The sequence below is a fragment of the Chiroxiphia lanceolata genome, chromosome 3 (assembly GCF_009829145.1).
Source record: "Chiroxiphia lanceolata isolate bChiLan1 chromosome 3, bChiLan1.pri, whole genome shotgun sequence".
NCBI lineage: Eukaryota > Metazoa > Chordata > Aves > Passeriformes > Pipridae > Chiroxiphia > Chiroxiphia lanceolata.
In genome coordinates this window covers 57,811,746-57,835,957 of record NC_045639.1, presented here as the reverse complement: position 1 = coordinate 57,835,957, position 24,212 = coordinate 57,811,746, and the positions used below count along the sequence as shown (strand labels likewise).

General features: G+C 40.0%; 1 protein-coding gene across 3 annotated transcripts; it reads right to left on the bottom strand.

Annotated features, from left to right (window-relative positions):
* Positions 1 to 2,349: 2,349 nt before the first annotated feature.
* IL20RA (interleukin 20 receptor subunit alpha) lies at positions 2,350 to 22,610 on the bottom strand. Of its 3 annotated transcripts, none has more exons than XM_032682992.1 (7): positions 22,520 to 22,610; positions 10,426 to 10,541; positions 8,844 to 9,022; positions 7,996 to 8,171; positions 6,863 to 7,007; positions 5,570 to 5,709; positions 2,350 to 3,527 (listed from the first exon to the last, which is right to left on the bottom strand). In XM_032682992.1, exons 2-7 carry the CDS (start codon positions 10,476 to 10,478, stop codon positions 2,586 to 2,588), a joined length of 1,635 nt encoding a protein of 544 aa, XP_032538883.1. In that variant the 5' UTR covers positions 10,479 to 10,541; positions 22,520 to 22,610; the 3' UTR covers positions 2,350 to 2,585. The 3 variants fall into 3 exon arrangements, with proteins under 3 accessions (XP_032538883.1, XP_032538880.1, XP_032538882.1); XM_032682989.1 differs by having other exon boundaries at positions 10,412 to 10,541; positions 22,520 to 22,604; XM_032682991.1 differs by having other exon boundaries at positions 10,412 to 10,510; positions 22,520 to 22,600.
* Between the last annotated feature and the right edge of the window lie 1,602 nt (positions 22,611 to 24,212).

The following is a 24,212-nucleotide window of genomic DNA, read 5'->3' as shown; positions in this document are numbered from 1 at the left end:
CTGTCACTCTGTTTATGTAGTAAGCAGAAAAACCACACTTACAATTATACTTGCTTTTCCAAAACTGTGTGTACCCACACCTAGCTATCAGTTTCATCACCATTAGATCTCACTTTGATATCTAGGTTTCTTGTTTTTCAAAATGCTCTGAAGAGCATTGCTTTAGCCTTTTATAGTAGCATTTGCCTTTTATCTTCATGGCTTGTGTAATATTGTAACCTGGATGCAGTTTTTCCAGTAGTAGTCACATCAACCCTGTAAACACAGGCAAAGTTCTGATTTAGTTGCTATAACAGTCAATATACATTCTTTTGTCCTCAACAAACTGCTACTTTATTCTATTCATCTCCTACATAATTTTCAAAAGCACTGATTTCACGGCTACAAGCAACCGTATGTTTGAGTACAATCTGTAGTCTAGATATATGCTTCTAGATATATGACCTTGCTTTTGTCTACATTAAGTCTGCTATATGTGACTAACCAACCTTTAATAAAGTGCAATAAAAAGACTAGGAACGTCTTAGTGCTTAGCTCTTCCCTGTACTTAATAGTTACCTCTTGTCTGAAATCTTCTATGTAGAATAACAATTTTACATGAAAGTATTTTGCTCCTTGCTGACTGTTAGGTTTACTGAAGGTACCATGTCCAGTCAGTTTCATTTCCTTGACATAGTTACAAGAGTTTAAGGAAAAATGTCAGTAACTCTGAGGATATTAAGAAAAGCCATCAACAGTTTACTGGTATGATATTGATAGAAATTGGCACTATTTTTTCTGCCTCATCAATTCCAGAACTTAACTAGCTAACCCAAAAAATTCTTTTGCATATAAAGAAGTTCTTAGCTTCATTAATGTGTTTTCCACCACATGGGTTGTTTTTTTTGTTGTTCATTTGGAGGTTTTTTAGGTTTTTTGCTGTGATCATCGTAACACTTTGAAAGTGTAACCTATAAATATGAAGAAGGACTGTTTGCATAATCTAGTATCAGTTCTGAATTTAATGCAAATTCTGATCAAAAGGAAGCAACACCAAAAGTGCTGCAAACTTCTATTACACATATTTTGGTCCAAAAAATTACCACTATTTCTAAGAATAAATTTATCATGAAAATAATTGCAAGAATCTCAATACCTTGTGCCCTAATCATTAGTAATGCTAACTAGGAAGGGGATGCCTTTTCAAGTACAAGAGGAAGTAAATACTATACAACTTAACTGTTACTGAAAAGTAAAATGCCAAGGTCACGCAACAAAAACATTAGCTGAGAGAAAAGATATAGCTGAAGGTCTTTCAAAATACACCTAACCACATACCTAGTTTGTAGGGTACAATTTTTAAACAGCACAGAAAATTTTTTTTCTCCTTTTTTGCTTATCCTCTTCAAAACCAAATAAATCGTTACAGTGTACATACTGTGTGCTGTACATTTTGGTGTACAAAAAGAAAAAAAAATAAATGAAAAAGCGACAAGGTTTGAAAAAAAAGGGTCATCTGCCCTAGTAAGTAATCTCTAGAATATCCTGTAATTTTACTATCATAAATAAATATTACATGACATGAGGAAAAAGTGAACTTGCATCAGAAGTGCTGGTCAAGACATCAGGTAATTAAAGGAAGCCCACAGGTACACTTTCTTGGCCTGTAACAGCAAGTGTGATGTTTCTGAAGAAGCAATGGTGTGTCTGGTGCAGACCTCTCTGTCTGGGCTAGTGCTGCCGTGCTGCCACTCAAGTCATTGGAGCAGAACAGGCACCAGCAGGACCCGATTCACACAGATGCTCTGCTGCACGTGTCCAAGGCTGTGTGAGACACGGTTCGTGCAGTAAGATTATAAGCGTTTCACGGAATTGCTTTGTACTGCATTTTGTCCCAGTTCAAAACACAGCTACTGCTTGCTCTCTTCTGTCCCTTATGCCTGTTGAGCCTGTAGGCACACCTGCTAAAAGGATCGTTTCTGACTGCTTATCAGCACAGCAAAGTATGGAAAGGACCCTGCACCCCAGACACGTCTTTCAAGAGAAACAAGTAAGAACTTCGTTAAGTAGAAGAATATTTGTAAAACAGAAACAAAATGTATACTGGAATACCCTTAACTTGCACAAAGGTCAGCTCAAACCACTACAAGTAGCAGGTATGATATCTAGAAATGACTGCATTGTATCAAGATACATGAAATAGTGCAGAAAAATGTCAGATTGTTGCTTTTTATTTGCTAAAAATAACTGTTTTCAAACGTTGATAATTTTTTTTGGCAGGAATTATGATGTGAAAACATCATCTGTAAAAATATTTATTTTTAGTATTTATATTTAAATTTCTTTTATTTCTTTTATTATTTTATTTTTTAAAAATAATATAATGTCATAACAATCATATTTTACACAAGAGGTATATGATGAAAGTCAACTAATTTATATCGCATCTGGAAACTGTTATCAATAACAGATAATGAATAAATATTCAACTGTGATGGTTCCAAAAACTTCAATACATTTAGATGTGTCTGCTCCCCTGAGTCCATCACTCTCTTTAGCAAAGTAAACAGGATTTTGCATTTTTGAATATTTAAAAAAGTTACTTTTCAGTCTTCCATTTCTACATGAAGCCCCCATTGTTCCTTGAACTGCAGGAGATACATTCCTTGGTCCTTTGATGATTCACTAGATACCTCTTTCTTATACAGTCTGAACAAAATTTCGTCTTTGTTTGGATCATCATACTTGAATACTCCTTCACACACCCGATTTTCAACACTGGACAAAGTAGGAATATACAGTCTTCCATTGTCAGGATCCCAATCAACTACTGTCGTCTGTTCACCTTCTTTATCTGTGAGGCCCTGTGTGATTTTTTCCAGCTGACGATAGGATGTCTGCCCAGATTTTTCAGTATCCAGGTCCACAAAGCTCATATGGGTCTCACATGTCAATTCATCTGCTACATCAACCATCTTCAAATTAAGTTCCTCTGTTTTCTGTCCCAGACAAAGGTCTGCTACCCTCACCTCTAGTTGGGGGGAATATGGCTGTCCTATTTCCATATCAACCAAGTCCCTCAAAGTGATCTGTAGCTCACAGATCTGTCCCCTGGGGGCAGAAAATTTCTCTTCTATTTTCTGACCAGGTCTAAAGTCTTCAGTCCTTACATCATGTTCATACTCTACAGCCCCTGCATTTTTCTTTCTCAAAGTATTCTGTGTCCCAGACTGGCCATAGGATGTCCAGTCTCTAGTTTGGTCCCTTTCCACTAGAATATCTTCTTCGTGTGAAATCTCTTTGTGTGAAATCTCCTCGTGTGAAATATCAACCAAGTGTTTTGTTTCCAGCACTTCTGTAACAACTTCCTTAGAAGGCAAATCCTTCCCTTCACTGCCAGTGTAAACAGTGTAGTAGTGGGCACTTTTCCTTTCCGATAGATGATTGGATTCCTTAAAGTCATCCCCAGTAACGCTGATAAGATTAAGCATCATTTTTTCACTTGGTATGAAAACCTTTTCATTGCATTTGTCAGTGTACTGCCATACCTGGAAAGTAAGAAATATTTTGAGTGAAGTATAATAAAAATACCATCTTGCTTATTCTTATACCATCAGATATTTTTAAAATATAAGGCTAGGTTAGACTTTATTAGGAGGTTATTCCAATTTAGAGAAGAAAAAGGTTCATTATATAAATATTCATGAGTGTCAATATGCTCCCCCTTTTTTATTCTATCCAAAGTAAAATTATATTATGACCAGTTCTAATATCCCTTTTCTCATCTTTCCCATGTCAAAATAATGGTTAGAACAATTCTATCAAATAGTGTTTTTGTTTCCACCAACATAAACTCAAGCAACTTTAGAGAAAACATGAGAGTTGTCCTTGGATCAAAGGTTACTCTTTTTAACCAGTGCAGAGAAAATGCAGCCAAAACCAGTTTCCACAAGCGGAGTCAGGTAGCATGTTAAGGTATAGCTTACAGAGAATAGAATCATATCAGGTTTCCTTTCAGAAAGGAAGCTATACATCAGGTTGAAGTGCTGTGTATGGAGCCTACGTTGTGCAATCTGCCACAGGCTGCTTTTGTGACTCTGTGAGAAATCATCTACTTTTCCTAAACAGGAATCTTTCTGAAATGACTTATATTTCTAACAGGAATAAATTAGTGTGTGGGCAGCCACTAAAGTGAAGTGCAATAGGAAAAACAACCAGAAGCTGCATTTGAATGCTTTCAGGCTTGAATAGAGGACTAAGACCACTAATCGATGTACCAGGTAGTCTGAAAGGTTCTGCAGGTCAGAAGTGCTGGGCCAAAACAAACTGCTTATTCCACCTCCACCTGACTACACAGTGTGCTCACGTGAAATAGTCTCTAGCTTGGGAAAGATGGAAAGCATCATTAAAATACCAGGTTTTTATTAATTTTTTACTTTAAGTGAATCTAGAGGTGGAGGTAGGGTAGTTGAACCAGGTGTCTTTGAAGGCCTCTACCAACCCAAACCACTCTGTACTTCCATGGTTTTGTAATAAAGTTGGTGCCTTGTCTAGTGCAGGAGGTGTCTGTGCACATCTGAACACGCTGCAGCAATAGCTGCTCTACTCCTTCAAAGCCATTCTGAACCCACAATCCCTCTGTGAAGATTTCTCCTGTCACCTCTGTGCTGCTCTAAATTCCTTCAGAAAAGTCAGCGTGTTGAAACCAACTCCCTTGTATCTCCCATCCCACGGTGTCATGCAGATTGGATTAACACTGAAGTGTTAATCCAATTCATACTGTAATTGCGTGTTTATGGTTGAGCAACTTGTTTAAAGATAGCCGTGAGAAAGCTCTGCTCAGCTCATGAGCTGGAAACCAATAACATTTCATAGACTTTATGTGTTCTTTCTAAAAATTAACAAACTCTGCAGCACTAGAAATTTGCAAACATTTTTTGTAAAAAGTGTTTCTGGGCTGTCTAAATAACAGAATGTGTTTGTTCATACTTTTTTGGGTGTCAGGAAACAGTACAGTATTTGAAAATATTCTTGAAATCCAGATTAAATAATCTGTGTGGTACACGTGTTTAGTCCTTCACGAACACAATAAAGTGGCAAAATCTGGCATTACCCAGCAATAGTCCAAGAGAACATCATGAGGTTTCTGTACTGCTTAATGGTCTTCCCTTCCTGTTTCTGAATTCAACAAATTAATAACATTTTCCAGCTGACTTTCTACAGTGCTTCATCTTAGATACATTAACTGAGTTCTGACTTCCTAACAGAGCTTGCCTCAGTGCACCTCAGACCTTAAGGTTCCAAACTCTTCCCAAACCAACAGCTCTGTTCTGATCCTTCTTACCTCTAGTCATCTTTTCAGATGTGGTCATCTTTTTAGACACGGTTGCTAACTTGAGTAATTACTCTCTTTTTCTTGCATTTAATAACCCTCAATGTAGTTTTCTTTTCTTGATCTCAGTGGCAACTAGAGTTTTTATTTGGAGCTAGATGTGGTTTCCTCCAAACCTGCTCGAAAACCCAGGAAAATGCACAGCTCTGCTGTGACTGCCAAGGTCGGTAGCGACCTCCTGCAACAGAAAACACTTACCAGATTTGTTGGATGTTTTTGTTTGTGGACATGAATATACTTGTGCACACAATAGCATGTCACTGAAATAAAAAGGACAGCCAGCATGGTAGGGAGAACATATCCAAATGCGATTCTTATAGTCTCATCTTCTGTTTTATCTGTTAACAAAACAAAAGTTTTCATTGTAACAAACAACTTTTTAATGCATTCAGATAGTGTATGCATTCACCGCATTGCTTTTTGGATACAGAATGCAAATGTGCTAGATAAACAAGGAACTTGCAGGAAATAAATAAATAAATAACATTTAAGCTACAGACAATTTTTAGTATTGCCTAAATCATAAATGAAATTCTAAAATGAAGAAACAATCCCTCCCTTAGGTTCTCCTGTTGCTAACTTCAGACTGACCCAACTCTGCCACTCCCAAACCTCATCATCATCATGGCTGGGCTTCGCAAACGAAGATTTAGGAAGGCTCTATCCACGTTTGTTACAAGCACGCTGGTGGCTAATGAGGCCAATACGAGATAGACATGTCCGATTGCAAAAGGCACAGCAGAAAGACTCCTTAGGTGGTATATTCTGCAGGACACGATTCTTTCTGCGTTGTCTTTTCTCCTCGAGAGTGATCCTGCGTGTGTTCTCAAAGGAGACAGCAGCGTTATAGATGGTGTGTCTCCAGACCTCCCGATTGGAGGCCAGAGTAGACCAGTTATGGTGATCAATATGGCCAAGGCTGAGATGTTGTTTCAGGGAGTCCTTGTATCTTCTCTTTGGGGCTCCTCTCATGCGGCAGCCAGTGGCAAGTTCACCATAAAGCAACATCTTAGGGAGGCGGTGGTCCTTCGTCCTTGAGACGTGTCCTGCCCAGCGCAGCTGTGTTCTCAGCACCATGGCCTCAGTGCTTGTGACTGCTGCTTGTTCTAGAACAGATGTATTGGTCACATAATCTGACCAGTGGATGTTTAGGATTGTTCAGAGGCAGCGTTGATGGAAGCGTTCTAGGAGACACAGGTGGTGGCCAAACTTCATTCGAAGAGAAAAAAAAAAAACATTCTCCACGCACTAAGACAACTGAAAAAATGCAGATACTCTTCTTCAGAAGTACTGATGTACCTTCCTGTCAGTAGTTCCCAGCTATGTTTTTTTTAAAGGCAAAGATTTTTTCATTGTTACAAATCCACAGAGAAGGGAGAAACCATGCTAGTTTTCACTCTCAGAATGGATACATAAAAAACTCACAAATTCAATCACCATGATTTTTTCTAACTCACCTCTTCTTTTTGTAATTTACTAGCTTGAACATACCTTTCAAGGTAGCAATGCAATATTCTTTGGAAAAGCCACTGTCCAAAAGCGGTGTGGTGACATGTATCTGTGCACTGACACAATAAGCTGTTTCAGGTTCTAACCAGGGCACAACCAGGGTGTGGTTTCTGATGGAGAAGAACCACTGGAAGACATTAAAAATAGATATTTCCCCACCCACCACTTTTAATTCCTCAGCTACAGAACAGTAACAAGCACACACATTTTCTGGAAAGAATAATGATACTGTAAGAGCTGCCAACTGCATCCTTTTTTTCCAAATGCAATCAACATTCAAGTTACTTAGTAGGTCACATCCTCTCTGAATATTTTCTCTTCCAATCAAACATTCTTCTATCACTATTGAAAAATTTCATGCTTCATATGAAGCAGGACTATGTGCCACTACTAGCCCACGTTCTCATGCTGATGTTGCAACAGAGCTAAAGCATCACTCCAGCCCTGTCCTGATGCATAAGCCAATGAAAAGCATGTGGTACAGTTCCACAAAATCCTTCCAACTGGAATGTTCTGGTAAAGATAGAAGCCTTAACATAACCGATCTTACATAGACTTTGGAGTCCAAAGTAAAGGAAATGCTATATGTCCTGCATCTTTATGAAAAAACAAACAAACAAAAAAATCCCAACACAACTAACCAAAACACTAAACCACTTTTGTCTACCTCTAGTTGCTAATCTTGGTGTTTTAATATCCGTCTCGACAGAAGGTGATCTTTTTGGTGTAAAATTTCCGTCTTTTCAGGAAATTCAGAGATTTGTCATACAGAGATTTTGCCTGAAGGATGGGAACAAATGCATGTTTTTGTAGCTGATCACTGAATCAAAGCTGATCATCTACTGGTTTATGCTGGGAACTATTACTTGCTAATGAAATGTAAACCTCCATAAGCAAATGAAGTTTTCACATGTGGTAACAGAGAATGTGTTTTTGTCATGATGTATTTTGAGTACTGCTAGTAGACTGAGTGGCTGTGGAGTGTCTTACAATCTTATAATTCCTATAAGGCTATGAATCTTATTTCAATCCTTGCTGTTACAGACACAGTGCATTTCAAGAAGCACAAAGCATAGATTTAATATGAGCAGTTCTACAGCCCTGTCAAAGCTTACCCGCTTCTTTGTTTTTTTTTTAAGGACAGACACGTTGTATTGCAGGCCAGGATACACTTGAAGCAGAGATATGGATTCTTCCTCAGGACTTCTTTTCCACTTCTCGGGAGCAGTCAGAATGATTGAAATAGATTTGTCAGTAGAAGATACACTTACCATGGGTGGATCAATTTTAGCTGGAAAAATAAACATATACAAAAAGCAGTTAAATTCAGCAGAGGCACGCTGACTTGAGCAATTTTTCAAAGGTGATAATATTAATTTTTTGCCATGTTTGAGGGAGTCTAAGTAGGACTTTGAACAATTTATTTGTATCAGTAGAAAATTATTTGATCTGAGGAGAGGATCTTTAAGGGAGAAGGTGAACACTGACTTGGAATTTTGCCTAGGAATTCCTGGGACTTCACAGGATAAATAACCTTGAAACTCAATTTGCTAAAACAAGCTAAATTACCATCATGTTCTCAGATTATTTGGCACAGATAAGAAATATTGGGATCTAGAGTACAATTACTGCTTGGCTTAATAAAGCCTTTTCAAAATCAGAGTTCTCCATACTCTGGATATGCCAAGGCTTTTATTTACCTTGAGAAAGGCTTTGCCATAGCATGACAGACTATTCAGTATATGTAAGACTATACATATATATATATATATAACACATATACCCAAATTCCAATTTGATTATTTCAATTACATCTGCCAAAAGCATGAATTGGAAACAACTGCAAAAACAGTAACTTCATGTTAAAATTAAAATATCATATGCTATAAAGGCACATGTAATCTGAGCACACAGTATTAAACAAGGCCACTGAACATCTGGCTGTGTGCTCAGCTTTCCTTACTGTCTGTAAGAGGGTTGAATCGTGTGGTCTCCACCCAGTCAGAGAACATTCCATTTAGGAAGGCTTTAACGCTTGCGTAGTATTGTTCTTCGTAGTCAGAGGTCTCACTGGAGAGGTCACACCATGTTCTGTTTATATTCCTGCATTCTGGCTTTCTAATCCATTTGCCAACACCATACCTATATTGAAAAAGGAAGAGAAAGGAGTTGTACAAAAGCTATTGCCATTATTTCAGTCATCTGATAACATAATTTTCTGTGCTGTATTATGGCTGATAAAACAGCTTGCTTGTTTAACAGAAATTTGCAACTTTAAGGAATTCCCAACTTTAGCAGAGATGAAGCACAAGACTTCTGCAAGTTTTTAATGAAAAATAAGTGAAGGGTAGGCTCTATCCAGAAGAGGCCAGCTAGAACTAACTGGGATGTTACTGATACCAATCTAAGTCAAGTTTTGCTTGTGCAGATCAGAGATCTCTCAACTTCAATCACCACTGCTGTAGTTTAAACTTTAAACACACAATAACAAAATCAGGATAACTAGAGACAATGAGTTCTCTCAGAATGGTCAGTCACTCATCCTCGTGTACGGACACAGATGATGCTCAGGTTTCCAAGATGACTGAGAGGAGACTACTCATTCCTGGCTGTGACTTCTTTTTCTAATTTAAAAGAAAGACTCCATTGCAGTACAATGAACTTCAAAATCCTTCTAGTTGAAAAAGTAGCATAAATCTGCTACCAGCAATGCCTCGGTACCGAACAGCTCTTACACACTAGCAGAACAAATCAAGACTTCCTTGGAAAATTCCTGTTTGGATCTGCTCAGAAGCTCCTGCTCCTCGAATTTACATTATTAAGAATTCCCTTTAGACTGCTAATTAGTAAGGGCATGTGGCAGCTTCTGCATGACTGCAGGACAGGATCACTCACCATCATTTTCCACCTCTCACACCTCTCCTAGGTGAGTACAAACATATGCATGTTTTTGTATTCAGTGTGAAAGATGGCCATACCTATGGCTACAGACTCTTTCGTGGACCAGCTGGCCCTGCAGAGTCAGTGTAGCCAGTGCTCTCTGAACATTTTACTTCCTACACAATTATCATTCATTCCATAATTGCTGAGCACTCTCCCCCTTTCTAGGCAGTGGACTGTGTCACTCCTGTTAGCACAGAGGGCAAGATCTGAGCAAAAGAGGTTGTAGTCCATTTCCATTTAAATGTGTACAGAAGACTCATGTGGACAGATGCCAATCCACAGCACAGTCCTTCTTCATTCCTCTGTCTCATTTTTTCAGGAATGCCTCTGAAAGATTCTGTAGTATTAGAATGTTGCATCCTATACTTATTTCATAGGAAGAATGTCTCCTTACACATTTTTTAATTGGATGTGAAGTAAACAGTTGCAGAAGGAAAAAATAAAAACCACATTGCTTAAGTCTGGCCCACACTTTAGTTCTCCTTTCTTTACTTTATATCAGCCCTATCTTGCATAATGTTTTAAAATTTGTTATTTAAAATGCTAAAATAAAAGTCAGTGGGAGATAAAATAAAGAAGCCAACTTACACTGAATACTTCACCTTGTAGAGTACTCCATTGCCTGTGCCTTCTGGTGCTGACCAGTGAAGGACATTCTTCATATTTACAGATTCAAAACGGACATTCCTAGGGTTGAGCAAAGAACAATACAACTCTCCTGAGAAGTAAAACGAGAAAGGAACAACATGCACTAAGAATCTGCAAATACATATGCTTTCAGGTTATTTTTAAATAAGCCATAAAATTCTATGTTTCTTAACATTCAAAGTGCAAGGTTGTTGGCTATGGAAAATTGATTTTTTTAGAAGTGTCCCTAGCTAGTGCAGTCCCAAATTCCAAGTGTATTTTGTACACTGTACAAGTGTATTTTTTCTCTAGCAAAAATGTCTTTCCCATTTATAACAGGCACTGACATGGAAATATACATGGACTGAAAGCTAAAGCTAGAAAAGCTTGGCCTAGAAGAGATGCACATTTTCAAAATTGCAAATGCATTTGAATATTAGAACACTTTAACAGTGAAAATTGTAAAAATATCCTTAATATTTCATTAGAATCTTCTTGTAGCTGAGTGGATTTTTAAAAGTCAAACCAGGTATTTTTAAAAAAGACACATGCAGTCTACTGCAAATACAGCTTTACAAACTGATGTATGACTTTGCACTAGAGAATTGGACTGGATTATCACAATAGCCCCAGGGTCATTCGACCATCCCTGTTGATTCTCCAGAAAGTCAAAAGCAAACATCTACTTTAGGTCACTCATCTAAATTGCTGTTCATTCCACCAGCTTTTGAAATTAATAATCAAGCAAGTCTGAGTCTCTTACGAACTCAGTTTCATATCTTTCTAATTCCCACTCCTAATCTAATAAATGTAATGGAGATGCTCATATTGCTAAATTGCTTGCAAAACGGAGCCTGTGGGCCCATGGGAAGAATCCCAAGTTCAAAGTTGTGTCTCAAGCCCCAGCACATCCTGCCAAGTGCCCACGGGAGCAGCTCTGAAGCTGGCACTGCTGGCAAGTAGCTTGCCATTGCAAGTAGCCATAAGAGCACAGCAAAGAGAAAAAGTGACTCTGTAGTTCTTCAGGAGTTTTCAAAATCCTTTAAGCTCTTCCTCCAGGGATGTAATTCTAGTTCTTAAGATAACAAAAAGAGGAAAAGAAAGAGGGAAATAAAATATATCAACAAGCTGTAGGAACCTGTCTGAATGAATAGTCCTTGACCTCTTACTTCTGTAAGCAGACCTTAAGGCTTTCTTGTAGTATATTTCACTATTACTAGAGTAATAGTGTTCATCCTCCTGTATACATAACATATAGTTGCTTTTGTAAGCAAGAGTCAGCACCATTTGCCTGATTAACTTGCAGACGTAGCTGTCTTTAAGCCAAAAGTAAAAGCTTTTCTCTTCAATGGGTTTATTAAAATAATCACCTTGCAGTTTTGTAGAGACCAATTACTTTAAACTGTCTCAGTGCAGACTCCGGGTTTTCCAAGCCTCTAGCTGTATGCTAATGTTCAAAACAACCTCCTTGTATACCTTGCAGGTATATGCCTGCATCCATATTTTCAGATCACAAAACTGTTTATGTATGGTATTTCTAATGTTACTCTTTTTTATCTCTAGCACTTCCGTACTGTTCAGTGGCTTTCATTTTCTCTAGTCAGAAGAAGTTTTGTCAGGTACAGTCCTTAGGGCAAGCTTATTTATTTACAAAAAGTATGTAGAAAGTCCTATTTCCTCGACACTTGGACACAGAAATGTCCTATGACTGTCAGCTTGTAAGAGCTCAAACTATGGACTCAGTTATAACACAATAAAAAAAGTTTCAGGACACTCAGGGATGTAAATGCAGCAGAAAGAGACCTCCTGGCATTTGCCTTACTCTAACACTTAATTCCAAGTGGGAGATAGAGAACCTAGAAAATAAAAGGTTTTGATTTCCCCCAAAATAAATGTCCTCTGCAACTGCTTTAAGTGGATACTAATGTAAAAATTAAGTTCTTCAGGAGAGCCAGAAAAACAGCCTAAAACTTGCAAAATCTCTTCAGTAAAACAGAGAAGCTCCCAAAATACTCATGTGCATGTTACCAAGAAGAACAAACCAAAACTAGCATTACATGGACTATGAAAAATCATTCATGCATCAAGTTTCATTCTTTGTACCACATCGCAGCACCACAGTGTATGACACTACAGGAAATCCAATTGCATAATCAGTAACTGTGAATAAGAGATTAAAAAAAAACCTAAAAAATCTCACACAGAAGTCACACAGTCCTGCTGCTAAAGTTCCCAAGTAGAAGGAAATACAACATAGGTATTTTCTTAGATTGATGGGAATCAAAGTCATAAAAGGTTTCTCATTATAAAAACAATGAGGAAACACTAAAAAGCCCAACAAAGAGATATTAAATAATAAAACAGAGACTGGAGAATAATACTGGATATATATTGCACACTCCAAAAACCTCTGGAGAAAAGATTAAAACAATTTTAAACAGCAGCAGATGAGAAGGGGATTTGTCTCTGGTAACCTGGGTTCTGAGCAAGGCATCTAGTTTGCAGTGGCCATAAAATACAGAGGAAGATAAGCTCTTCCATAGGGTAGTTCATCTCTCTAGTCAGGATGGACCAGACTGGGTGCATCTGTTTCCCTCCAGTGGAGGAGGTGGTTATGCCAATTAGCCTTTGGCTCTGCTTCCTTGGCAATTAAACTTAGGAGGGATGCATCTTGTCCAGGGAACAGTGACAGGGTACTCTCCAATTCTTTACTTGAAAAGGATAATCTACTTTCCTTGTCCACCACAAACAAGGAGGAAAAGGAACAGAGTTCAGTTTCAACAAGAAAGTGGGCACTGGGAATTACCCCTTGTGGGAACACGAGCAACACATGAGGATGGGAGGGCTGCTGGATGCTTCAAAGGACAGATAAGAAAAACATCTGTTAGAAGTGGCAGTAATTTAGCTGATTCTGCCTAGAAGTAGTGGGACAGACTTAAGGTCACCACCAGTCCCATTTTGATAGGCCTTCTACATACATCTGATAAATCTGGCTTTGTTCAGTGTACTACTAAATTTGGCAGGGGTACTGCTGAATCAAGTATAAGACAGCTAAAAGCATCCCTAACAGCTCACTTTTCATACATTTTTCTTTAAAATTTTTTAAATGTGTACTACTTATCAGGCTAGTCAATAGTCACCAAACTGAACTGGCTGGAGGCAGCCAGCTCATCACGGACAAGGGAAATTACTTCAGTTGGTTTACTGAAGGCTTTTTGTTCACCTGTACTGTTCCACATTTGTCCACCTTTACATAAAAACATTTATATTCTTCCAGCATATTTTAAAGTAGCAGGAGTCATGCATTTGTCTGTTACACTAAAATATTTTTAAACTAGTAACATGTAAAGGTAGTTCTTTGACTCTTTTTTTTTTTAATTTCTCTCCTCCCAGTGTGGTTTCTGCTGTGGTAAATGAAGTTTCAAAACAGAAACACTGACTGCAGCAGAGGAGCCAATCTCAGTACACAGAAGCCACAGACTCTATCTTTACAAGATCTAAAGCATTACAACACTGCTGGTGTGCTCCCACCTACCCCCAGCTCAGAGTGATTTGGAAGGTAGAGGGATGGAGACTGTTAGCTTTCCATGAGCTGCAAAAGCAGAGATTTGGTTTCTATTTCTCATCCCTTCACTAAAGGCTTCTGTTTGCCCCTACAACAAATCACGCAAGTTGGTTATACCTCAATTCCGAATACGTAAAACAAGAATAAAACTACCATGTTCCCTATTTCTCCAGGAAGAGTTAAGAATAAACTCCATCATGACTATTTGATGACCAATAATATCAGGGGACATGCACAGAAAATAGATCACACATAGAGTTTGTATGCTCCATGGTTATCAGTCAGGAAGGGGCTCAAGTATGTGCATCAGCTGCTTATTTCAGTATCTTGTCTTTGAACATACTTATTTCAGCATCTTGTCTTTAAAAACAATTTGTCCAGTTACATTCTGATTTTATTTCAATTAAATGCGATTAATGGCATGGGTATCACATAGAGTATTTTCAGTTCATACTGGTCTAAGAGCAGAAATCAGTCATACATGTTGCTTTGCTAGGTTTAGTCTGCCTCATCAGTAGCCTGCAATGGCTGTCATCACTTTCCAATATAACAAGGCCACTTTATTTATTTATTGCATGGTAAAAACTGGAACCCTTATTACTCTCTTTGGAAAGGCTGTAAATCAAACCTTGAGTAATATCATTCCTTACGTCTTCTTGACTGACACCTGGACTGGAAATAAAGTAAACTTCTAACAGGCAACTCCTGATCTCAGAATAAGCTGTTGCAAGACTCTCCAAAACAGACATGACTTAGCCTGAAAACACCTTTACATGTGAGCGAAAAACTCCATTGACGTCAGTGAGACTATTCACATGACTAAAAGACTGTATGGTAGGTGCTTCATCTTCTCTTTATGAAAGCGTCTGCTGGGTTTCAAAACCTGGTCGGTTTTAATCATATAGAGCCCCCTGCCAGGTACATGCCTTTTCTCAAGTCAGTACTCTTCAAAGCTCAGTCTTGGTTACAGCTGTATCTATCTATCTATACACATGTATACTCGATGATCCTTCTGGGTCCCTTTCAACTTAGCAGATTCTGCGATTCTGTGATTTATACAAACACAAGTATAAACGTACGCAATTTCCATGTTACAACCATTATCCATTCAGTGCATCTGCTTTTTACCTGCTAGGAGGCCCTGCTGCCTGTCTCAGTGACAAACAGCTGCGTTTAATGTCAGTGCTGCAGAACAAATACAGCTGCCAACTACCCATGTCCTCTTGCTCTAAACAGATTCCTTAGCTTTGCACTGGAATCAGGTAACCCAGCAGCTGCAAAGCACAAAAATACACAAATACATAAAAGCACAGATATTTTTTCTGTACACTAGCTATAGTTCTGGGGTGGTGAGAAGGCAGAGGATCCACTGAAAGATGACCTATTGGCATCACAGTGCCTTCTGTGTGAGTACTGTTGTTGTCTGTACTGTGTTCAAGCAGTGATCATCTGCTGCATTTTACTATGGCAAAGCATAAAGGTCCAAAAACCAAATTATCCAATAAAACATAGCAACAAAGAAGGTCACAGGACTCTCTAGACAACTATAAGATATAATTTAAGACAATGAGTGATGTGGAAAGCATTAAAACAGAAAGACAAGCCTTACTGCAACAGGTTTTCCCTCTAGTCACAGCAATAAAACCCAAGGACTCCTCCCCTACAGTTGTCTCAGAATTCAAAATGGGAACCGCTTTTCTGACAACAGCAGACTTTGTTGTCAATTACTGTCGTATTTTCCTTTACGAAAGTGGCCTTTGGGAGCACCTCTGATGGAAGCACCTTAGTGCTGGGCACCAAATTTGTGGGCAATGCTGCAGGCACACCCTGTGCCTCACCATTTGCAGCCACTTCAACCCCATGAATTGAACCCACGCTTACACATCTCAGAGAGAGGACAACCTCTCAAACTGTCTGAATCCCTGATTTACCTTTTCCCACTGGTATCTTAGACCCACCAGTGAAGCATCTGGCAAATTAGGAGCAATCTAGGAAACACTGCTTCTGGCAATGAATGCTGTAAGCCATTGCCTTTTCTTTAGTCTTTCTTTTCAGCTTTGTGTGAATTCCACCGAGCTCCTATGACATTTTGCTTGCTCCTTCTATGACGTTGCTCTTCGTTTTTCAAGGCATTTTTGCTCTTTTCTTTCTCCATCTCATCTGTTTTGATGATTATGTTGTTCTCAGCAAAAAACAGTCCCTCAAACACATGCCTAAGCATAACATTAAAATAAAAATGGTCATACTCAGTGCAAGTGCCCATTTAACATCATGTTCAGTGGCACTTGTGAGCTGAGGGTTCGGGTTGTCTTTTCTGGCTCATCTCCAGCCTCAAGCAAGTCAGTGCTGGCCATGAAGGAATGTGGGGGAGTGCACCAAGTAGTAAACAGAGGGACTGAGCCAAAATTGGAAATTGTAAGTTACATGGAGGAAGGAAAACCCAGTAAAGCCAGGAATACGTTTTAGCAAATGTACTACTTATTATCTTAGCAACAATATAAACAAGTGAGCTAACTTTTTAAAAATTCAGTGAGCTTGAAAGGTTTTCTCTGTGCTGATTCTTTTTGACTCGAATTCAGCAATCTGGGTGAAAAGAAAGAGGAGAGGTATGTAGAACCGTTACAGCTCAGCTGGCTTTCTCCAGGTGGGTTTCTGGAGCTCTGGTGTTGCCTGGTATGAAGTCAGGCTAGCGAAACCTTTTGACTTGAGCAGCACTGGTGGGAATGTGGGGAGGAGCACGGAGGTGATTTCCTGTTTGAGTCGTAACGCTACTCAAGAGCTAACCACAAAGCACACACTTGCCCTCCCAGAACAGGAGCCCATCACTCCCATCACAGCCTGTTTAGGGGGAAGAAAGACAGACTACAGGAAAACCAGGTGGTGAAGTAGATGAAAAAGCATGAGAGAAGAGGTGGGGATGGGTGGGAGAAGGATGAGACTGGGGCATGTGGGGATTGTTTTTCAAGAAACAGGCAGACTGCCATTGGAAACAGGTGAACCTGAGGAGGTCATTTGGCGAAAGATTGCAAGTGGAAATACAGCCTGAAGAATGGGAGATGCAGAAGTGGGACTGAAGCTGTGGCTTGCCCTGACAAGCTCTCGTCCTCCATATGAAGCCTTGCCTTTATCCAAACCACTTCCTAATTTATAAAAATACCTCTGCAGAGAATATTGGTCAAAGAACGTTATAGACCTAGTCCAGAAATACCCAACTCCAGAAAGTGTTCCTAGCCCATTGAAGGTTTGTTAGGAGACAGCTGAAGAGGGCCATGGCAGCTGACATCCATTGCTTTTTGGTAACCTGTATGACAGAAAAAAAATAAACTGAATTTTCTTCCCACTGTGTTGAAGGTTTGCAAGTGCAAGAGTAGAGCTCGCACTACCTAGCCATGCCCTGCTACAGACACTTTCCTTGACACACTGCAGCAGGCAGAAGTCGTTGTGGGTATGTTTTCCATTAATTCTGAGTGATCAATGCTGCCTGAAACAAGGAAACAAGGTGAGTGAAATTCAAGGTGTGCTTGTCTCAAATTAGTCACAACACCTCTAGGCTTTTAGAGTTGTAATCTGTTGGAGGTGTTTTAGGCTTCATGGTTTTGTTTAGTTTTTGTTTTGTTGTTAGGCTTTTTTTTATTTAATTTAAAATTGAGTGAGGTTTTGTTAAGTTTGGAATGCAAAAACATTTTCTGTCAAAAATTAATTAATTTTAAAAGCCCAGTGGTGACATAAGGCCATGACATAATAGCTGTTTTTTAGAACAGATGTTTTGAAGTTATATAAAATGCTAAAAATAGCCTGACTGTCCAGCATTTAACTTTGAGGATTTTCTTTTCTCTCTAGAATATAATTAGCATTACCCATTTGTTACTGCTTAGATCAACCACAACCCAACAAACAAGAAAATGAAACCTTAATTAGAATACCTCTGACATCTTACATTTGTTTTTCAAAATATCCAAGGGTTACAGTTAACATCTCTATTTGAAATATTGTATAAATGATGCTCTCTGACAGTTATCATACACCTCTAATTCATCCCTACATCAAAGATCTATTTTTTTACATATAAATGTAAAATGAGCAAATGAGCAAAATGAGCAAAAATTACGTTTGGCTTTCATCATTCAGTGATGACTAATAACTATTAGGCAACAACAGTCCATATTTATTGCCTAATCAGTGTTGCTCCTGGCTCTGTGACCTACTGATGGCTTGCCTAGAGAAGGGATTTTTCTCTTCTTGGTGTCAAGACTATTTCAATTAGTGAAATCCACGATTCTGAACTCACATTTTTCCCTTGGACAGGAGATTGAGTGTAATGTCAATGGAGGATGAGCACTTGCCTTCATATCTGAGGGAAAGGCAATCCTCAGAAGATGCAAGTCAAACACCTTCTTCTGCATCGAAGATCTAAGAGGAAAGACCAACACTCCCAGCAAGCTGTCACTGAGGTTCAAGGGAGCAGCCAACACACTTCGGCGAGATCAGGAGGAGCGTGACTGTTGCCTGGGATAGCAGAGAAGCTAATTTTCAAGTAATTTAGGTTGATTTAGACTTGGAAATCTGAACAGGTCTACTTCTGTGCCTGTCTGCTACTTTCTTATGGTGGTGAAAAGCCCTGTCAGCAATTGCACGTGCTTCAGCCTTCTCAGGGCACAGTCAGGTTTCAATGCTTCTGAGCCACATCCTGTACACTACCATTACTACATCTAAAAGCAGAATATTGATGTATTTCCAGAGAACACAAGGAAAGCCATGAGAAGCAAAGTCTTTCAAACCAGATGCAATAATAAATACTAGCTCAACTGCTCCCTCCAGCCTTTAAGAAAGTAGAAGGAAACAGATCAACCCCTTTCACTTAAGAGCTATAATACCCACTCATGTGCTCTTATGCATGGAGTGTGATTAAGTTCAAATACATAAGTCTTGGTAACAGCATGTCAGACCCTTTCACCACCTGAAGCAATATTCTTCTTCTTTTTCTTCTCTTTGGACACATTCCTTTTTCCCATCAGAGAAGACGAAGTGGGAAATGGAAGGCTGAAAAATAACTAATCTATCAGGTGAGATTTAACTAAAGGTGCTGGGATATAAAGAAGGTAAGGAGAGACTTCGGTCTTCCTCCTGTTCATTCACTGAGCTTAAAATACTCTTGCAGTAGCCAGACAAACAAGAAAACTCATCCATTTTCCATGAGAAAGAAATACAATTAATTTAATCTCTTCAATTGTAAACTATCCCATACCTCCAATCCTACAACTTATTTCCTTTTTTTTCTGATTGACTAGTTTTACTGTACTGTTTTCAAAATAGGATGAACTGTGGATAGAAACCTGCAAGTTACTGGCACACCAAGTACAAAGCACAAACAGAGCTGTATGTCATTTAAACACAGCTCTCTAGTAAAACCTCATTTTTATTTAGAGCTTCCAGAAATCAGGCTCTTATAAAAGTAAGATTTCTAAAATATGGAAGCTCTTGTTTGGCTCATAAAGGGTGGCTTTTCTCTCTTAATCCTGCAGTTGTAGATAATCAACACTGCTTCTTGGAGAGAAATCAATCAGCAGAAATCAATCTGTACAAGCCACAACTGTCAAACCAAACATAAACAGGAACCACACAAACACAAATGACCTGAGTAATCCTAACCACTTGCTTCGCTTGGAATTAAGACTTTAAAGGCCACTAGACAACAACAGGCACAGAAGGGTATGGTTATCAGCTACACCACCTGAGTGTTTGCATACAGAACTGCAATGCACATCTAAGTGTTGGACTTTAATCACGAATCCCAGCAATGTTGGAAGTTTCTCTATAGAATGAACTGCCTCCTCTAAACATTTCCATTCCTAATTAACAGTCAATAAGAATTTGTCAAGTTGAGGAAATCATAAGCAAAGCTCAGCACTAGGGCAAAGATCACAGTGTTGTCCAAAACAGCCTGGCATGAGATTGGAAGCTGGAGATGAGAAGATAAGGATGAGCCTTTTGACTATAAGAACATGACACTCCTTCATATACTGCAGTTCTCCTTATGCTAATATCCATTTTTATTTATTTCTATTTTACGCTTATTCTTCTTTCCTTCACACTGTCAGAGAGCAAGGAAATATGTAAAAACGTGAAGCTCAACCCTCCTATTAACTTCCACTCAGTACTGAAGCTTAATGACTTCTCTGGCAAACAAGAAGACAATTGTCTGTGAGTTCTTACTGCATTTGGGTAATGTACAACCACCACTTGAAGTGCCATCTATTAACTCCACACAGACATCCCAGAATACATCTACAGGGCAATTAGCTTATTTATTACATGCACACTGCATGCCTTATATATGAAATAGTGTGATGCTTCAGTACACCATTTAATAGTTTAATAGTTACTTGCTGTGTCTACACAACAGACCAGACTCTTCTCAGTTCCAAACTGTACCTTAAATGACCTTGTGTCAACATCACAACATCTCCCCACTGCTCACCTTGGAGCCAAGCATTTCTCTTTAGTTAGTCACAGATTATGACTGGTGCTTAAAGACCATGTATTCACGGAGGAATAAAAGTGGTTGTTCAGGCTTTGTTTCTATCAAAATAAGCTGTGCAAGCTGCTTCAGTTGTCCCATTTTTTTGGGTGAAGGAATTACAAACAGCGGTCTCACCTCTCCTCTCCAATTTAGGAGCAACATCCACATAGACAATTCAAGTTTTTAAAGCACTGCATGTATGCTGACCTCAGAAAGCTTTCTCAAGTCTTAAATGAGAAGGAAAGGAAGTGGATTATTAGCATTGGAATATTGCCTGCCTTTTGGATGGTTTTAACATTAGTGTGGTCCTTGAACTTCAGCTTACTGGCTTAACTGCAAAGTCCATACCATGACCCCTTTTAGCTTTTTATTCTGTATTTCCCAGAACAACATCTCGATAAAAGGGATGCTTAGTACATTTCAGTGCTCTAGTAACTGTGAAAGAAAACACTGAAATTTGCTTAAAAAGAAGCCTGAAGCTGTTTCTCAAAATGTAGGTCTATTTATTTTAAAAAATACAATAAAGTGGAACATGAATGACAGGTAAATTAAATCAGGTGTGCCAATGCAGACCAAGCAATTCACACAGCCATTAGAAAACATTGGAAGTGAGAAGTTTTTAAAGTCACATCAAAAGAAATGCTGCTACTATAGAGTTCAGAAAAGAACTCGACAAGAGATCCCAAAGGGACAGGCACAGCACAGATCCTGTAACATGTAATGTAAGAATCTGAGTTTACAAGGTTCTGCTGGCACTTGGGTGCCAGCACAATCTGCTTCTATTCCAGCACAAGATCAAATGCTCAGATTGCAATACTGCAACCACAGTATTTTCAGGACTGCATCTGCTCCCAGCTGGTAATCCAGGCTTCTTCTATTGGAACAGAGTACCCAAAAGGGACTCCTCTACCTATCACTTCACTTTGGAGAAAGCACATGAGCACTGCTATAACAGTTCTACACTTCATGTAATTTCTTCCATTATTAGCAAAATACCGCTAGGATGAATCAATCTAACATTTACTCTCTCATGCTGAAAAAGGTGAAAATGGAAGCCCTAAACTTTCAGTGAAAGGCACAGCTCTCCCTTCCTTGCTAGTATTGCTGACTGTCAACAAAATCCTGAAATTATGTCCAGCTAAAACCTCAGGAATGTGCAAACAGATTCACTTCTGCCTTGAACAACCATTAGACAAAAGCAGCATAACCCCCTTGACATTTTTCTAAACTTTCTTTGGAATCAAAACCAGTAGTAATCACATTTTACAGGTTTTTTTAAGGGTAACTGAATACCAATTATACAGATTTTCCACAACACTTGCACTGATGATCAGTGGACTTAAATAAAATGAGAATTATGTGGTCAGTTGCTTAAAAAGAAGCTAGCACTGGTACCTCTGAAAGTCACCCAATAGCACTGATGCATATTGGAGTAGTTTGTCAAAAGAGTTAACAGGGACACATGAGTTGAATATCTCTGCCAAACCCCTATCGTGACTTTTTTTTTAATCTGGCTCTCGACTGCTTAGCTGGGGATGGCACCTGTCAAGCAGAACGGAAGATACAAACACCAAAGGTATCTGGGGAATTATCTCAATGGGTATAGCACGGACTATCTCAACAGCACGCTATCAATTTACAGCTGACAGTAAATTAACACAGAGCTCTGTAAGACCTAATTCCAGCATAATTATGGAGAGAAGAAAAAGATGAAGCAACATCACAGAAATACCCAGTCGTTTTCTTTCAGTTGAGTGCCGGAGGCCAGAAACACGAACGCCAAATAAAGGCACGATTGCCTAACACGGACGGCAGTAGCACCCCACACCTACTCCAGCCTGCCGCCTCCCTGGCTCCGGCCGGCCGCGGGCTGAGGGAGCACGGCTCGGCATGGGGACGCGGTTCCCGCTACCATCCCGGGGAGGGATGCGCATCCCCGCCGTGACGGCGACAGGCGGGCAGTGGGATGTGCAGCGGCACCTACCTGTGCACGCCGCGGGGGCCGGCGGCAGGAGCAGGAGCACCAGCAGCAGCCAGGCCGCCCCCCGGCACGGCTGGCCGGGGACCATCGGGTCACATCTCCCGGACCGGGCGCCACCCGCTCCCCCGCGCCGCTGCCACGCAGGTGGAAGGAGCCGGCGGGCGGGCAGGGCAGGGCTGGGCAGGGCAGCAGAGGTAGGGAGGAGGAGCTGGGCGGGCGGTGCCGGGCTGGGCGGGGGCTGCAATGCCGGGCGAGTGCCGCGCGGAGATGCCACGGCCCCGTCTTCCCGCCGTGACGCTCGAACCGCGGGGTGACTTCTGCTGCACCCCTCAGTGCTTTCACCGATGAGTAACTCTCCCTCGAAGTCACCGTGAGACGTGGGTGGGATGTTGTTGCACCCTTCTTTTTTTTGCAGAGAAAGCTGGAGGCCAACGTGCTACATAGTGTGTTCAAGTATCTGATTTTCCCCACTGGACATGGGAAGAGGCTATGGAGTCTACATCCTTGGAAATACTGAAAATCCGTCAGTGATAGAGCTGAGCACCCTGCTCCACCTGACCCTGGTTGGAGCAGGAGGTCTGCAGAAGTTTGTTCCCACCTCAGCATTTCTGGGCTGTGAGAAATAACATGTTTTTGCTGCGAACAGAGCTCTTGATGTTTTTGTGTGAAGCTGCTCAGTGCAACCAACACCAAGAGCAGAAGGAGGTGAGGGAACTGGACAGGGTGCACACTGTGCTCGTGGGGTCCTACAGACTGAATACTTGGGGAGGCTCTAGCAGGTGAAGGTGATTTGACACAAGCCCTTCTTCCCTCAGATGGATACATGCCAGCCCTTCTTCCCTCAGATGGATACATGCTAGCTCCTTTCTTGCCTACTGACCTGATTTGCTGTCTTCCCACTTTTGTTCCCTTCAAGTTTACCTCCTCCATCCTGGCACCCTTCAGCTGCTTTTTGATTTCTCAGTCCTTTCATCACCATATGCTTTCCTGTCATTTCCCTTAGGTCTTTCTGCATAAATGAAATATCATGCAAGCAAGAGTCAGGTATCAATACGACTGCTACATATCAATCCATTTTGAAGTGATGGTCAATATGGGTTGACTAGTAAAATAAGAGACTCTGTCTGGAAGTTAATGTCTTGCTTATTTATCTAATTCTAATTTGCAGAAAATTAGAAACTAAGAACTGCATATGGTAAATATATAAAATAATATATATTGTAAGTATATATATATATATGTATATATATATACACACTACAGTGAAGCTCCTGATGGACCTCTCTCCCCAGTCACTGTTTCCATGTGTTCCATGCAGGTTCCTCTCCCAATTAGCTGACTCTGTCACTCTGACTTGTTTGCCTGTTGTGCTGACTGCATTAGAAATGAGGTACTTGGTGCCTTTGTCTGGATGCAGAGGGCTACTCTGTGAATGTGGTGAGAAAATGAGGGGTTTAGCCTCAGTTCTGGCTCCATGGACAAAGTACAGCTTTTCCAAGTTCAAAGCTGTGGTCATAACAAGTAATCCTGCTTGCTCATGGGCTTAAGTATACATACAGTGATGAGAGGACTTAGAGTGAGTTCAGATACTCAAATGGACAACATCTATCCTGTCGATAAATTTTGTCCAGATTTTTCGCAAGGACTGAAAAGGTACTTTAATGAAAGATCACACTACTTTCTCTGACTGGAAGTG

What these genes read in the sequence shown, in the direction of transcription:
- IL20RA (XM_032682989.1), bottom strand. Translation starts at nt 22,604, where the DNA reads ATGGTCCCCGGCCAGCCGTGCCGGGGGGCGGCCTGGCTGCTGCTGGTG. An exon ending in GGCCCCCGCGGCGTGCACAG is followed by an intron (nt 10,542 to 22,519) that starts GTAGGTGCCGCT and finishes TTTACTTCTCAG; the next exon opens with GAGAGTTGTATTGTTCTTTG. An exon ending in AAAAAAAAACAAAGAAGCGG is followed by an intron (nt 7,008 to 7,995) that starts GTAAGCTTTGAC and finishes AATGTCTTCCAG; the next exon opens with TGGTTCTTCTCCATCAGAAA.